This window comes from Tetrao urogallus (genome assembly GCF_951394365.1).
Source record: "Tetrao urogallus genome assembly, chromosome: 10".
Classification (NCBI taxonomy): domain Eukaryota; kingdom Metazoa; phylum Chordata; class Aves; order Galliformes; family Phasianidae; genus Tetrao; species Tetrao urogallus.
In genome coordinates, this window is record NC_136823.1 from 3,815,797 (window position 1) to 3,829,890 (window position 14,094).

The 14,094-nt window shown below is 37.8% G+C and overlaps 1 protein-coding gene across 1 annotated transcript in view; it reads left to right on the forward strand.

The window, feature by feature from the left end:
- The window catches only part of IARS1 (isoleucyl-tRNA synthetase 1), a gene marked incomplete at its 3' end in the record, with an annotated part of 91,095 nt that overhangs the window by 52,237 nt on the left and 24,764 nt on the right, over positions 1–14,094 (forward strand). Inside the window, exons 17-24 of the mRNA XM_079540508.1 lie at positions 326–412; positions 986–1,069; positions 4,974–5,121; positions 7,384–7,504; positions 10,018–10,109; positions 10,521–10,598; positions 11,035–11,156; positions 13,969–14,071. Coding sequence (XP_079396634.1) covers positions 326–412; positions 986–1,069; positions 4,974–5,121; positions 7,384–7,504; positions 10,018–10,109; positions 10,521–10,598; positions 11,035–11,156; positions 13,969–14,071 — 835 coding nt within the window. The remainder of the gene's footprint in view (positions 1–325; positions 413–985; positions 1,070–4,973; positions 5,122–7,383; positions 7,505–10,017; positions 10,110–10,520; positions 10,599–11,034; positions 11,157–13,968; positions 14,072–14,094) is intronic.

Here is a 14,094-nt window from a genome sequence, read left to right on the forward strand (position 1 = left end):
ACATGAGAAGCTTGTTGAAGAACAGAATTCTCTTTTCTGTATTAAAGTTCTTCACAACTTTGCTGTTGCTTGATTTTATAATTTTTCAGTCCTCTTGGACTAGTAGATCACACCTGAGCAAGCAGAAAAATAAGGTCTATTGAAGAGATCTATTTACAGTAATCTCTTATTTTGATTCTTTGCTACATTAATGCTCCACATACGTAATTTTCAAGTTTGTTAAGGTACACAGCAGTTGATGAGAATTTCAGTTGTAATGAATGGTACTTCAGCAAATATTAGCTGAGTGTATTTAGAAAGTCATGTTTGCGTTGTCTCATTTCAGGTTCTACACTTTGCTGGTGCTGTCCACTGCTCTTTTTGGAAGACCTCCTTTCAAGAATGTAATTGTAAATGGCCTGGTTCTTGCCAGGTTGGTATATAAGTTCTTTCCCAAACTGATTTGTGTTCAAGGAATTTAATTTTTTTAAATTGTAAATTAAACCTGACATGAACTCAAGAGCGTGAGGTTTATACATCCCAGTGTTGCACTTGCTGCTTTCCAGTAGGATTTGTCTTTCCTAGAGAGTGAAAATGAGTAGCAAATCAGGATAAGAAGGGATGGGAAACAAACTGTATGATTGCAGAGCAAATGAGATTAGAAATGCAGTTGTAAAAGAAAAGGGAATCAAATGTAGTATTTAAAATTACACCTTGTTTTGAGTCAGTCTCTCCTACCCGCTGGCAAAACAAGTGTGTTTCCCCCAGTTTCTCCAGGGAAGGTGGCTTTACTAGTTGAATGTGTAACTTGGGGTCCTCTGGATATTTCTTCTGATGCTCACATGGGTTCAACAGTCACAGTGAAGTGGTGTGCTAGTATTACTATGTCTTTGTTAACAAGGATGTAATAGGACTGGAAAAAAACAAGCTGAATTTGAAGGAATTCTTTACTTGCCCATTTATTATGTGAATTCTGAATTTATTTCTGCAATCTGATGTTTTCCAGTGATGGCCAAAAAATGAGCAAAAGGAAGAAGAATTATCCTGACCCAATGGCTATTGTAAATAGTTACGGAGCTGATGCACTAAGGTAGGATTTTTTTTTTAAATTAGTGTAAAATCTGTTTTAGTTTACTGTTTATAATATACATGCACCAGTAGGGCTGCTGATAGGTATTTGACTACTAGAAGTAAGAAGGTGTTGGTTTTGAAAAGCACCGGATATGTATGGCAGCCAGCAAGCTGAGCAGGTGACCTTAAGAACTTGGCAGTAGTTAGTGCCTGCTCTTTTATATCTGCCTTCCAAGCTGGTGCAGGCTGAAGGTGTTGTGCTGAATGCAGACTTTTCATCTGAAAACGTCTCCAGCTGTTTGTACAGGACGATACTACTCAGGCTGGCATGTCTGCTACTGCAGCTAATATTTGAATTTACCTACTGAGAGCTGAATTGTATCTGTATGAATCAGTCCTATCAGTTTTCTGCTAACTACTTATGGAACACTTGCTGCCTGCTACCCAGATTTGTTTGCTGCTTATATTATCTTTTTCTAAGGAGAAGAGAGTTTTCCTTTTCTGTTGGTTGAAGTATGCAGTATGTACTTGTAGCAGTGAAACCAGAAGAGCAGAAGTGGAGCAGCTTTCTGTGTGTACATAAATTGTCCTATCAGAGATTAAGCACACAGCTGAAGTGTTTCATTAAAATTATACAAACCTATGAATGTAATTATGCAGTTGCCTGGTACTTTGTCTAGATACTCTAACTGGGTGTGTGAAGTGGTACCTCGAGATAAAGGTGCAATAAAGACCTGTTAATAACTGAGTATACTACTTATGCATTTCTCAGGAGCCATGTAATCCTGTTTATATATAAGAAAGACAGGCTGTCACACATTTCATTATAGGCTATAATTGTGTGTAGCAAGGATTGGTCCGAATAAAAGCTTCGTGTGCTGGAGGTTTTTATTTGTGTAAGACACTTACTGCTGTATTCTAGATGATTTAAAAAGAAAAATGGATGCAAAGCTCTTTATTTTTTTCAAGCTTTAGCATTTTAAAAACCTCGTAAATGATCTTTGTGTATATGCTAACAATGGAGTGTTGGATAGATTTCTCAAATTCAATCGAATTGTTCTTTAAAAATAGTCAAGGTCTATTTAGCAGAATGTCAGCGAATCTGTAGCTGAAACAGTGAGTGAAAAGACTTTGAGTTATTCATAGCAGAGATTTTAAATCACAAGTGGTGTTTCAGCTGAAGCAATCTGCCTTTTTTTGGTTTTAAATCTGAAACACCAGAAGTTACGCTTCCATTATTCATGTTTTTTGTTTTCTGGAAAGCTAATTCATTTTTCTGCCTGTATACTCATTCTTTAATGTCACATTTATTTATACCTACACCCACATAGAGAGTAAAAAGCATTACAGACCGGGCTCATTTATGGAAGGAGTTCTGTGATTCAGTTGTCTGTGCTTATTCACTGAAGCGCTTGATGTGTTCTGTTTATAGAAAAAGCTGCAATTGAGTTTTTCCTTGGCACTGCTTTCCCTGCAGAGTTTCTTTAGCTTTTGCATAACGTGTGTACATGCACACATGCATATAAATAAAGAATATTTATACACTTCAACTGTAGTTCTCAACTATTTCTAGCAGTAACTTAATAAACAGATCAACAGAAAATATTCATGTAGGCTACTTAAGTGAATATGGTATGGGTAAATAGAATAAATAGCTTGGTGGTACAGTGAATTTAAAAGTCCAATTTTATGTTTCCTGAAGCTTGAGTGCTATGTGAAATCTGTAAGCATTGCCAAAAACTTCATATATTTCCAGAGTCGGATAGGTGTTAGTTATGTTGGAAAGAGAATTTTCTTGCCATAGTCCTTATTGTCCCTTTGCTTTCCTGTGTTCTGAGGTAGGCATTGCTGTTGTTATACTCTCTGTTCTTAAGATGCAGAACAAACAACATAGGCTGCTGCTTTAGAGAGGTGAAAAGAAGGTTACTGCGTTACCTCTCATGCATTATTCTGTCAGCTCCCTGTATTGGTGTGATCTGAAGGTTTTGCTTTGTGCTCGATGCCTGGTATCACCAGGTCTAACCAAATTGTTACAAGTCCTCCATCATCAGGTATCACCTTTCTCTTTCCCATATGGAAATTGGTGCAAGTATCTTTGCAGGAACGATATCACAAGGCAGCAGTCTCCTAGCATTCACCTGTTGTAAGGCAGTGTAGTTCTGCTGTATTGAAAACCAAAGCAAACAAAAGCCTGTAGCCTTGGACAGCTACTTTGCCTTTAGTTTCTTGTTAGAGATAACGTGACTTCTCGTAGGTTCTACAGAGTGCTGCTGAGGTGGGTGCAGCTTAATGGATACTTCAGAGTTGGGATTAGTTTTACGCTGCTTCCTCCTGTGATGGTAAACAGTGGAGGCAGTTTGTGGTTTGTTCTTAGATTCCTTAACTGCCAGCCAGCATGGAAATGGATTCTGGGTGAGTGCCAGAGTAGCTCTCAGATTAGGACCGAAGTTATGTTTGAATTCTCCAACAAACAAGTGATAAGCACATACACAAATAGTGGCGATGGGAGGTTTGGTTAAATGCACGTTTATAAATTCTGATTTCATATCAGGGCTTACTGGTTCATCTCTAGTTCATTATCATGTCTAATTGTTCTCTGCTTCTGTAAATCCATAATCTGACTTCAGCTATCATGTTTGAAAATACTTTTTTTTAAAATCTATTTCTGAAAATGCCCATTTCCATTCTGCTGATCTTCCTGCATTATTGTCTGTTCCCTCAGACAGCTCTGTTTTTGTGTACTGATTTTCATGCAGGGAGCCTCTCTGGAGAGTTTATGGTCTGATATTTTTGAATGTGCTGTGTCAGACCACATTAAGTTTTAAAACCTCCTAAAAGAAGTGTCTGTGAAGATAGATTAGTTTAGAATCACGATTTTTAATGTTGAGAAAATATGAGGAAATGAGTTAATAAATTCATTTTTATTGAGAAATGCAAAGTCTCCTAAAAGTGTTTTATTTATTTTGAACTCAGAAAGTTAAATGAAATATATTTAAATCAAGTTCTTTTTAAGTTTTATGATACCTGAGTAAGATCTGTTTTTTTCTTTTTTCTTCACTTAGCTTGATAGACACCAGTGTGTCTCAGGGAATAAAATGGGGAGTCTATGAAGGTGTTGTGTGGTTTGGTTTTGTTTTTTTGGGTTATTTATTTTTTTTTGCAAACTCAGTAAGGAAGCCAGGGATGTGTGCTGAGGAGCTGCTGGCTTAAGAGAGGCTGATGCTAGGAGGATCTTGCTGGGTAGAGCAGATTTCATGCATCCTTGGCTGAAGGCACTCTGGTTCTGAAAGAGGCTGCTTGTGGCAGGGTCGGGTTCATCTGAATCCTCTGCTTTGCTCTTTCAGAGCTACTTCTGGAGCTTAGGCATGTTTGTACTTGCAAGAGGCAAATCCTTGTTCCTTTTTTTGGACTAATTTTCTTGGTGACATTGCTTTCTGCTGTTTTACTGATTTGTCTTTTCTGCATTGCTCCTCAGCCCTGTTTGCAGTGGGCCTGAAGCTTTTTCTAATTGGCAAAATTATCTAGGTTGAGTAAGAAGCACTGCTGTTATCAAGGGAATAAAATATCAGGTGGCCTTCTAGAGATGAACACTAATCCTTTATATTCACTGCTTGTTTTGATACTGTGATAGCTTCAGACTACCTGTTGGCACTCCAATTAACTTCTAGAATATAAAATAAAATTTAAATTCCGATTCAAAATCGGTATGCAGGATTATAAAAGTAATCCTGTGGCACTAGGAAGTAAATTGCCTTATGTTCAGAATGTAACTTGCTTACAGAATTGTCCTTTTCAGGGTTTTCAGTATGAGGCTACTTATTTGAGCATCTTTCTCTTGCTGTGCAGCTCTTAGAATTCACTGTATGCTTACACGTTTTTGTTACCGTATTCAGTCTTAAGCTTTTATATGTTCTTGTTTTCAGGTTATATCTTATCAATTCTCCAGTGGTAAGAGCAGAAAACTTGAGATTTAAGGAGGAAGGAGTAAGGGACATACTGAAGGATGTCTTCCTGCCCTGGTACAATGCATATCGCTTCCTAGTTCAGAACGTTCACATCCTGCAACATAAGGTATGGATATCTCAAGCATCATAATGCCAACTGGAAGGGTTTTGTGCACTTTCCCCTCTTACTGTGGAGCAGTATCAGAGAGATTTAGGTTTGCAGAGAGCTCTTTGTAGACCACCTGGTCTTGAGCCTCTTACTGAACGCAAGGCTGGCTTCCTAGATAGTTCACATTGCCTGTACTCACACTGCAAGTTCCTCTGCTCTAAGAACATTGCTTAATAGCACACAGGTTTAAAACAAATAGAGTTTCAAATAAGTAATGAAAGGAAAGGCATTTTCAGCAGCAGCTGCTGTGACAATTTCTTGAACGAACTCATGTACTGTGACTTTAATTATGAATCTGCATAAAAGTATTTAACTTGGGAATACTTGATACAACACATAAGCCACAGCAATATGTTTGCCTTCTGTGATGTTGACAGTTAATTATTTTTAAAAATTAAATGTAATTTAAAAAAAGAAATGGAAAGAAAGGTAAATCATTTGCAATAATGCTTTGGACTTGTAGATTAAATTTGAAGTAAAAATGCTGGATAGATTACATGAGTTTCTATGCTTCTAGAATGAAAGCAAGATGAATATTTCCTATGGTAATACTTCTTCTGAACTGAAGACTTTGCATGTATTTTGTATAGGTTTTGTTAAAACCATTTTTATTTTTTTCAGCTAAGATTAGTGATAAAGTTTCCAGCTTGCTTGTGCAGACTTACATGGGAGTGGGGAAAAAAGTCCCAACCTTGTAGTACACATGAGATTACAGTGGCAGTTTAATCACTTTGGAGAGCTGCCATTTGAAGCCATAAAGGCAGCTGACTTCAATAAATAATACAGTAAATGGCTGACTTAAATAAATGACTTTATCTTTTTAACAGCCCCTTTTGGGAAGAAAGTCTGGTAGCTTCAGAGCCTAATATTTAATGAATCTTTTTTCAAGATCCCTAGACAGCATTTATCAGACAACCTTGTGCATTGCCCACAAATAGATTTCAGCTTTTGTTTAACCTCTGAATTATCTAATGTGTGCTTTGCTGTGTTTTGCTGTGATCCCGTTAAATCTTGCAACTAGAGGATGGAAGACCCCAGTGGAAAGTCCAGGTGCTTAAGCAAATAGCTTTGGTGATTGAACAGATGTACGTCGTCTTTATAGGCAGTGAAACAGTTTCTTTGCACCAAATTAGACAAAATAATGAGCTATTGGAGCTGATACTGCTTAAATTGGATTTAATGCTCAGGTTTTAACAACTTTTTTCATTGTATTCTACCTCCTGTAAGAAACTACAATCTCGTTGTCCTGGGTGAAGTCTAATAATAGTTTTCTGCTTACTGCAATTACCTCCATAATTGAAGTCAGTTTAACGATTGCTGACCTAGCTCTGGGATTGCTGCACTTCTGGGTGCACAGATATACTTTTATTCTAAGAGTCTTTTCCTTTATGCTGCATAAGTGGATGCATAATTATTGGGTTAAATAATCCAAGCAAAATTTTTACCTGGATTCTGAGGGAAGGCAAAGTTCAAAGACTTCTAAAACCCAGCAGTAACTCCAATTTAAAACCAGCAGACCTCCCAGCTTCGTTTTCAGCTGGCTATAACATATGCCTGGAGGTGAGGCAGTTCATGCACTGGGCACTGTTCTTTCTTATGGCCTTGCTTACAGTATCCTGCAGAATCTGTGAAGTGTTACAGAATTTCTTCATTGCTGTTCTGGTAACAACAAAGCGCGCTGTTGGGGTGCCTAAAATTCTACCCGCGTTGTTTGGTTTTCTTAGTGAGGATTGTTACTTTGTTCTGTTTTTCACCCTGCTGAAATTGTGATCTTAAGAATTATATCTTTTCAATGTCATTCCCCCAGATACAATTCATCTTGGTCATTATATTTCTTGTAAACATTTCAGAGTTCTCCTAGATAAGAGTGATGTAAATTCAAGAGACCTACTCTGAGTCTGGGAGCTGTGATTTACTCTGCAAGCAGGGAAGGAATTGCTGCATACTGTTGTGTGCTGTGCTACATTTTGTCTGCTTAACAGATGCAAATAACAGGACTCCTTTGCAGCTGGGAGTGTTGAGTGGTGAGATCAGGAGCAGTGGAAGTCCAGGTTTTCTTTGGTTATTTCTGTTACATCTTTCTGGAATTTAATTTTCTCTCTTAGGAAATGGTGTAACACAGCAAAGGTGACAAGGTAGTTAGGACTGACAGGTGGTTTGATACAAAGATTTGAATGTAAACCCTTATGACTTGAAAATGTGTTTTTATGTTGATGATAGGATGAGGGAAGAGAATTCCTTTACAATGAGAACACAGTTAAGGAGAGCAATAACATCATGGATAAATGGATTCTTTCTTTCACCCAGTCGCTCGTTCAGTTCTTCAAAGCTGAAATGGCAGGTATGCATGTGTTTGGTGGGGTGAGTTGAATTTTTGATCAGAGAATGAGCCATTTCACCCTCAGACCTCCACGTTCTACTTGAGACGTATGGATAAAACTGGGTACTGTGTAATATATCAAATGCTGTTTGTGTGGGTGTAAACACAGATTTTGCTATGCTGAGATTTTGAAAGGTAAGGAGGCACTTCTGTCACATCTAATCCTGTCAACTTGGTGCTGTAGCTTCTAGCTATAACTTCTAATGTGCTTGGGGCAATTGATAGTACTATTACAGTAGCTAAAAGATGGCAGTGAAGAGAAAGTGAAATAACAATTGGGGAAGCTGCAAAAAAGAACAACCAATGCCAAAGTTCCCAGTGATTAAATCAGCTAAAAATATTTTTGAGCAGTACATGGGTGTGAGGGAACAAACTTCCTTGCATTGTTGCATGGAGAGGATTTATTTGTAATCATACTGGGAAATCTGTAAAGCAGGGTAGAATTTGCTGGGATACAACTTAGCTTTAAAAAGATACTTGCTTTTTTTTCTTCTGCATATGTTGTCCTTTTGATCATCTCATAACTCTTAATGTTCATATTGTATGTAGACTGTTTAAATTGCAAAAAGAAGAGACAAGAGCCCCTGAAGTAGTCAGATTCAGCAATCTTGCCATCTTGCTGATGAAGTCATGATCTGATCAAGTTTGGGGATCTTTAAAGACACTGGATTCCTTAGCATTGGAAGGGAGGTGGCTTTTGTCATTCCAGCCACTGTTTATGAGCAAATGAATGCCACCCCCCCCCCCCCCCCCAGTTCCAATGATCTGAAGTTGCCCTCAGAAGAATTTTTAGAAGCCTTCCACAGGTGTACTTAGGTCTGGGGAAAGAAGGCATTAACGGGGTGATAGATAAAGCTGGGGTTAAGGATACAGGACAATCCTCTTCTGCATCAATCCTCTCTTGTGTTCCCTGTCTTAGACTGGCGTGTTCGCTCTCACCAAGATGTTAAATATGATTATCTTGCTGCAGTAAATCAAGCTTGTTATTTTGGTAATAAAACTTAGGTGAGGTCATCTAAAAATATCTCATTAAAGGAAAAGAATCCTTAAGCTACAATGGACAGAGTTTTGTCTGTCTGTTAGAAATGTGAGTTCTTCCTATGAGCCACCTTCTTACGAAATGATGGTGTTGTGTGTTGAGTTTCATGTGTTACCCCCAAAAATTGAGCCTATCCAAGTTTTCATGCTCCTTGTAGGAAGGAAAAAAAATTCGTGGGAGAGTGGAAAGTATGTGTATACCTGAGATCTTGGGTATGGAATTGGGAAGGAAATAGTATTTGTAAATAGTATTTGTAGGAAGATGATTGCAGCTAGAAGCTAGAGATCTGCTCTGAGTTTTTTTAGGGAAAATTGAAGCTGATGAAAAAGGGTTGTTTTCAGGCTAACTTGAATCTCATGTGAAACGTGTACTGTTCCTTACTGCTTTTCTAACTAGTTTCCTAACTCCATAAATCAGTTAGAAAAGAGCTGGGTGTTTGGCCAGCTGTGGGTGCCCCATCCCTGGAGGTGCCCAAGGATGGGCTGGAGGGGGCCATGGGCAGCCTGATCTGGTGGAGGAAGCCAGACCGTGGCAGGGGTTGGAACTGGGTGGGCTGTAAGGGCCCTTGCAAACTAAGGCATTCTGTGACTTCTCAGAAATACAGACTCCCCTATAAATAATTTCTTCCCTATCACGGCATGACTCTCCTGAGGGCTTTTTTTTTTTTTTTTTTTTTTTTTTTAGGTTTAAATACCAGCACTCTACCTTAAAGAGATCTCTATTTTAGAAAATGCAGTGACAAGTGTAACAAGGCTCTGAAAGATCCATTTTATTCAGTAGTTGATTGATTAATGGAACTGATTCAAAATTGAGATGAAAAAATTCCTTGCTTTTTAAAGAAGTTGCATACAAGTTTAACATAAACTGTGTAATATTTAAGCTTTTGTTCTTTTCTACTGTATTTCTTGGGAAAACAATTTAAAAAAAAAAAAAGCAAATAATTATCCCCGAATTAATTGAAATAGGTGTCTCATTTTAAATCAGGCCAACAAAAAAAGATGCTGGCAGTAATTGATAATGAAACTTCATCGTAAGATTCTACAATAATTTCCGTTGAACTTGTGGTGACTCGGCTGTATTTATAGCATGCACAAATCTAGGATTTGTCAAATCCTTCACGATTAATGGTCTCTTATCCACTATCCTCTTTGTGAGTCAGATAAAAGCATAAGGCTTCCATAATGCATGTTTGCGTAGGATTAGGGAAGTAATTTGGTGGCAGATACTTGTCTTGAAGCATGAAACAATGACGTGTAATTTCTTAATGTGGTCTTAACTTAATAGTGTGTGTAATCGCATTTTTAATCTTACTTACAAAAGTGTTTCTGATAAAGTTTGATGTTATCACAGAGCTGTTAATGATAAAGTATTTGTTTAAGTGAGAGGCTCGATGGAGGGAGCCAATATTACCTACAGTCACGTTTTTCCCCTCTAGCTTACAGGCTGTACACAGTAGTGCCTCGGTTAGTGAAGTTTGTAGACATTCTGACCAACTGGTATGTGAGAATGAATCGCAGAAGGCTGAAGGTATGCATCTTCTTCTGTGTCTTGCACTGAAAACAAAAAACAAAATCCAGGCCTGTGTTAACTTCATACAGAGCAGCTTCCTGATGTTACACAAAAATCTTTATGCTGTTCTAAAATACTGTCAGTTTGTACCTGATAGTGGAAATGAGAAATAAATGGGTTTTTTTCCTCTTTGCTTTGAGGAAAACCAACCAAGCAAACAAAATGGACAGTAATTTTGTTTCATTTACTGGATGGGGTTGAACGAAAAGAATACGGTTTGGAAAAGCCCTTCATTGCATTAATATAGGAAATCTTGGGAATTAACTGAAATGCGTGTGGTGACATGGTGATTGGTTAGGTTTTTTTTCCCAACTCTTTTTTTTTTATTTTTTTTTATTTTTTTTTTATTTTGACAAATGCTTTGAATAGGGTGAGAATGGGACTGAGGACTGCATTATGGCCCTGGAAACCTTGTTCAGCGTTTTGTTTTCCATGTGCAGACTTATGGTAAGACAATTACAGCTGACCGATTGACTTTTAAAAATGTGATTACTCTAAAAGCATGCATCTTTTGAGTTGTTCATAGAAACTCAAGGTGTAGAGTTCTCTCCTGACATGAGGAGAGAAGGTGTATTGCTGCTGGCGTGCTCATTTCCCACCTTCTCCTTTTCTTGGCTTGTCTGGCCAATGCTACTGTAAAGAATGCAAATGCCACCTAGCTTAGACACATTCAGAGTTCTTATGTGGTAATCAAGTAATATGGAGCTGAGGAAGAAGGTCAATAAGTAGTACATTTATTTCACCCTGCTTTTGGGTAACTTCATAGGTATGTATCAAGGACACTGAGCTTTCTGTTTTTGGTGAGCTGTCCTCATGTAATTCGTAAGCATTACTGATTATACAAACAATAAAGAAATGATAATGAATTCATGCAACATTACAGGCTCCATATACTCCATTTATCACTGAACTGATGTACCAGAATCTGAAGACACTTATTGATCCAGCTTCAGTTCAGGAGAAGAATACTGAAAGCATCCACTACCTCATGCTTCCCCCAGTGAGGTAAGAGGTATCTGCTGTGCGGCAAAGTGAGTTTTTACTGGATTTTCTATTTTTTATTATTCTGGATAAGCCTGTTTAAAACTGCTTTGAGTAAAAGGAAAATGCTGCTTCAGTAATGTGAATGGAAGAGTTTTAAGATGGTAGTTCAGACTTTTTTTTTTTTTTTCTACAAATGAAGAATGTTCAAGTTTTCATTAAGCTCTGGCTGTTAGCCCCTTTTCTGTAGGAGGACACAGCTTTAGCAATACAATTCCCAACTCTGACACTGAATGTGAATTTTCTCTCTGCGTTTAGGCAGCAGAATTCTCAGTTAAAGAGTTGTAGAGATAAGACAGAAAGCTTTTGGGAGGAATGCATGCTTCCCACTCAGAATTCAAACCTTGTAGTAATGTCTCTTTTATGGATGCTGTATATCCTTTGAGGAAGCCTTATGCTCTTTCTGCTTGCTTTAGAAGTGAGAGCTCTTGAGCACAGAGTCTGAGATTCATGTAATGATGGTGCTGATTTTCTTTTTTTGCAAATGAACAAGGAATATCCTTTTTATTCTTCAAGAAGTGCTGACAAAAAGCTAAAATGTCTACCTATAAGAAGCCCAGAAGGATTATGAAACTTCCTTGTGTTCTACCATTGTAAGAATGCTGGAGTTGCTTTGTCTCTTGGCCTTTCTGAGCAAATGCTCAGATGCCAAATGCTGATGCCAAATCCCATGTGGATTAGAATTATTGTTTTGTGTCGACCACATATGGAGCCAGTAGAGTGAGTTCTCCTGGCTTCAGATTTAGACAATTGTCCAGAGATTTCCACTTCCTTGTAAGAGAATGTGTGATACAGGAGAGCTTTCCGGATGGATCATGTGTTTGAATGCTAATGGGCAGGGTTTTTTGTGTTTGCCTCACATGTCTCAGAAAGGTTTAGCTCCACGAGGGTTGTATTGGACATATGCTCTGGATTGTCAGTGTGATCCAGTTAGAATTTGATTCCTAAAGAGTGGGGTGTGTGTTGTTTATTTTTTTTCTTTTGTCCAGCCAAAGGAGACACTTGTATTACAGTAATCACTAACTCATTAGTGCCTTGGTGTTACATTTGTGTATTGAGTTAGTGCCTGCACTTCAGTCTGCTATTAGTCACTGGATGTGAGAGAACCACACTTCTCCTTTTCTTTTTGCATTGCAGCTCATTCCAAAAGCCCTTAAGAAAAAGGAGATGACCTTGATCTTTGACATGAGAGTTTAAGAATTCAAACCTTGTAGTAATGTTGTTTCTTTTATGGATGCTATATAACCTTTGAGGAAGTCTTATGCTCTTTCTGCTTGCCTTAGTAGTGAGAGCTTTTGAGCAAGGAGTCTGAAATTCGTATAATGATGGTGCTGATTTTCTGTTCTCTGGCAAAGTGCTGTAAAGAATGTGAAATTGAATGTGAAGCTCGTGAGTTATCAGAAAAGCTTTTGAGTTCGTGGAGCATGGGCTAATGGAAGGATAGGGAGCTGATTTGTAGGAGCTCAGATCAGGCATATACTTAGCATGGGTGTTTAAAAGTGACTTAGTAGCTTCTTTTATTCCTGTTAGTGCTGCGTTGTGCAGATGCATGCATCTGAGTGGCTGCACAGTTTTCCCTTTTGTTATATTTGCTTTGGTTTTTGTCTGCTAGAAGTATGTCTAATTTACTGGATCCCCTGCATATCAATTTTCCCCTTGTCTGATTACAAGACATGTTTTCAAAGCTGAATTATTGTTGAGGATTTAGTTTCACCTCAAGTTGCTAAGCGCATCGTTGTGTTTTTTTCTTGGGATGTTTTTCTAATGGATGCGTGAGGAAAATATTGTGGTGATATTGCAGGTGATATTGAAACACTGCTACACTGTACCATTCAACCCTTTGTGGGGGCTCAATTTTACGTTGTGCAATCTACATATTTCCAGGATTTTTTGCAGGCTGTTATAGGTACTAGATCTTGGATGAACAGAAGCTTCAGAAAAGGTAGTGATATTTGAATTGAAGCCCTCGTGCAGAAGATGTGGCTGCCTGGAATCAGTCTTGCTTTAGCAGATTTTTTTTTTCTAGGCAGTCATTATCAAATATGTGGTTTTCATCCCAGTGCAGCTGACAACTTTGTTACATTCACAACTGTCCTTTTTCACAGCAGTACCTTTGATATGACACTTGGGCAGTTTTAAAGGATCTGTTCAAATTATGCAGCTTCTCAAGAAATCAGGAAAACCTCATTCTCAAATCTGTTGGATGTTAGTACATTTGGAACAAGACATGCATGTCTGCTTCCTGAAGGAAAAGAAAAGGAGAGGGAGGGGAGCTGCCTCAGGGTATTAAAATAATAAAGCCAGAGAAGATGACAGGACTGTCTAAAACATCAAGCTATAGTACATAGAATTCCTGGGAAAGATAAATTGAGATCCAACAAGTTGGTTCCATTATGGGTGTTTCATTGTCATTACAAGTATTCTATTTATAATACCTTTTTATATCTTCTTGTAATATTAAGAGCGTAAATCTTGCTTTTTATTGAATACTAATAAAAAAAGTAGTATGACTCAATTCATCATCTCCATTTTGTGAGAGGTGCTAATAAAGCACAGTTTAAAAACAGCTCTTTTTATTTTGTTTTAGTGTAAATTATTTCTCCATCTTCTCCGCGAAGAGAGAAGAGAAATGTGTTTATTTTTCATTTAGTCCCAAACAGGGCGTTAGAGGTCTCCTATATATAGGAAATTTAAGGGAGTTAGGTCAAATATTTTAAATCTGCTCAAACAAATGCAGATGTGATGAAGCATTATAACATTTCCTTTTTTAATTTAGGGAGGATCTGATCGACAGAAAAATTGAAAATGCTGTTTCTTGTTTGCAGTCTGTTATTGAGCTTGGACGAGTAATCAGAGACAGAAAAACCATTCCAGTAAAGGTTAGAATTCTTAATGCTTCTTA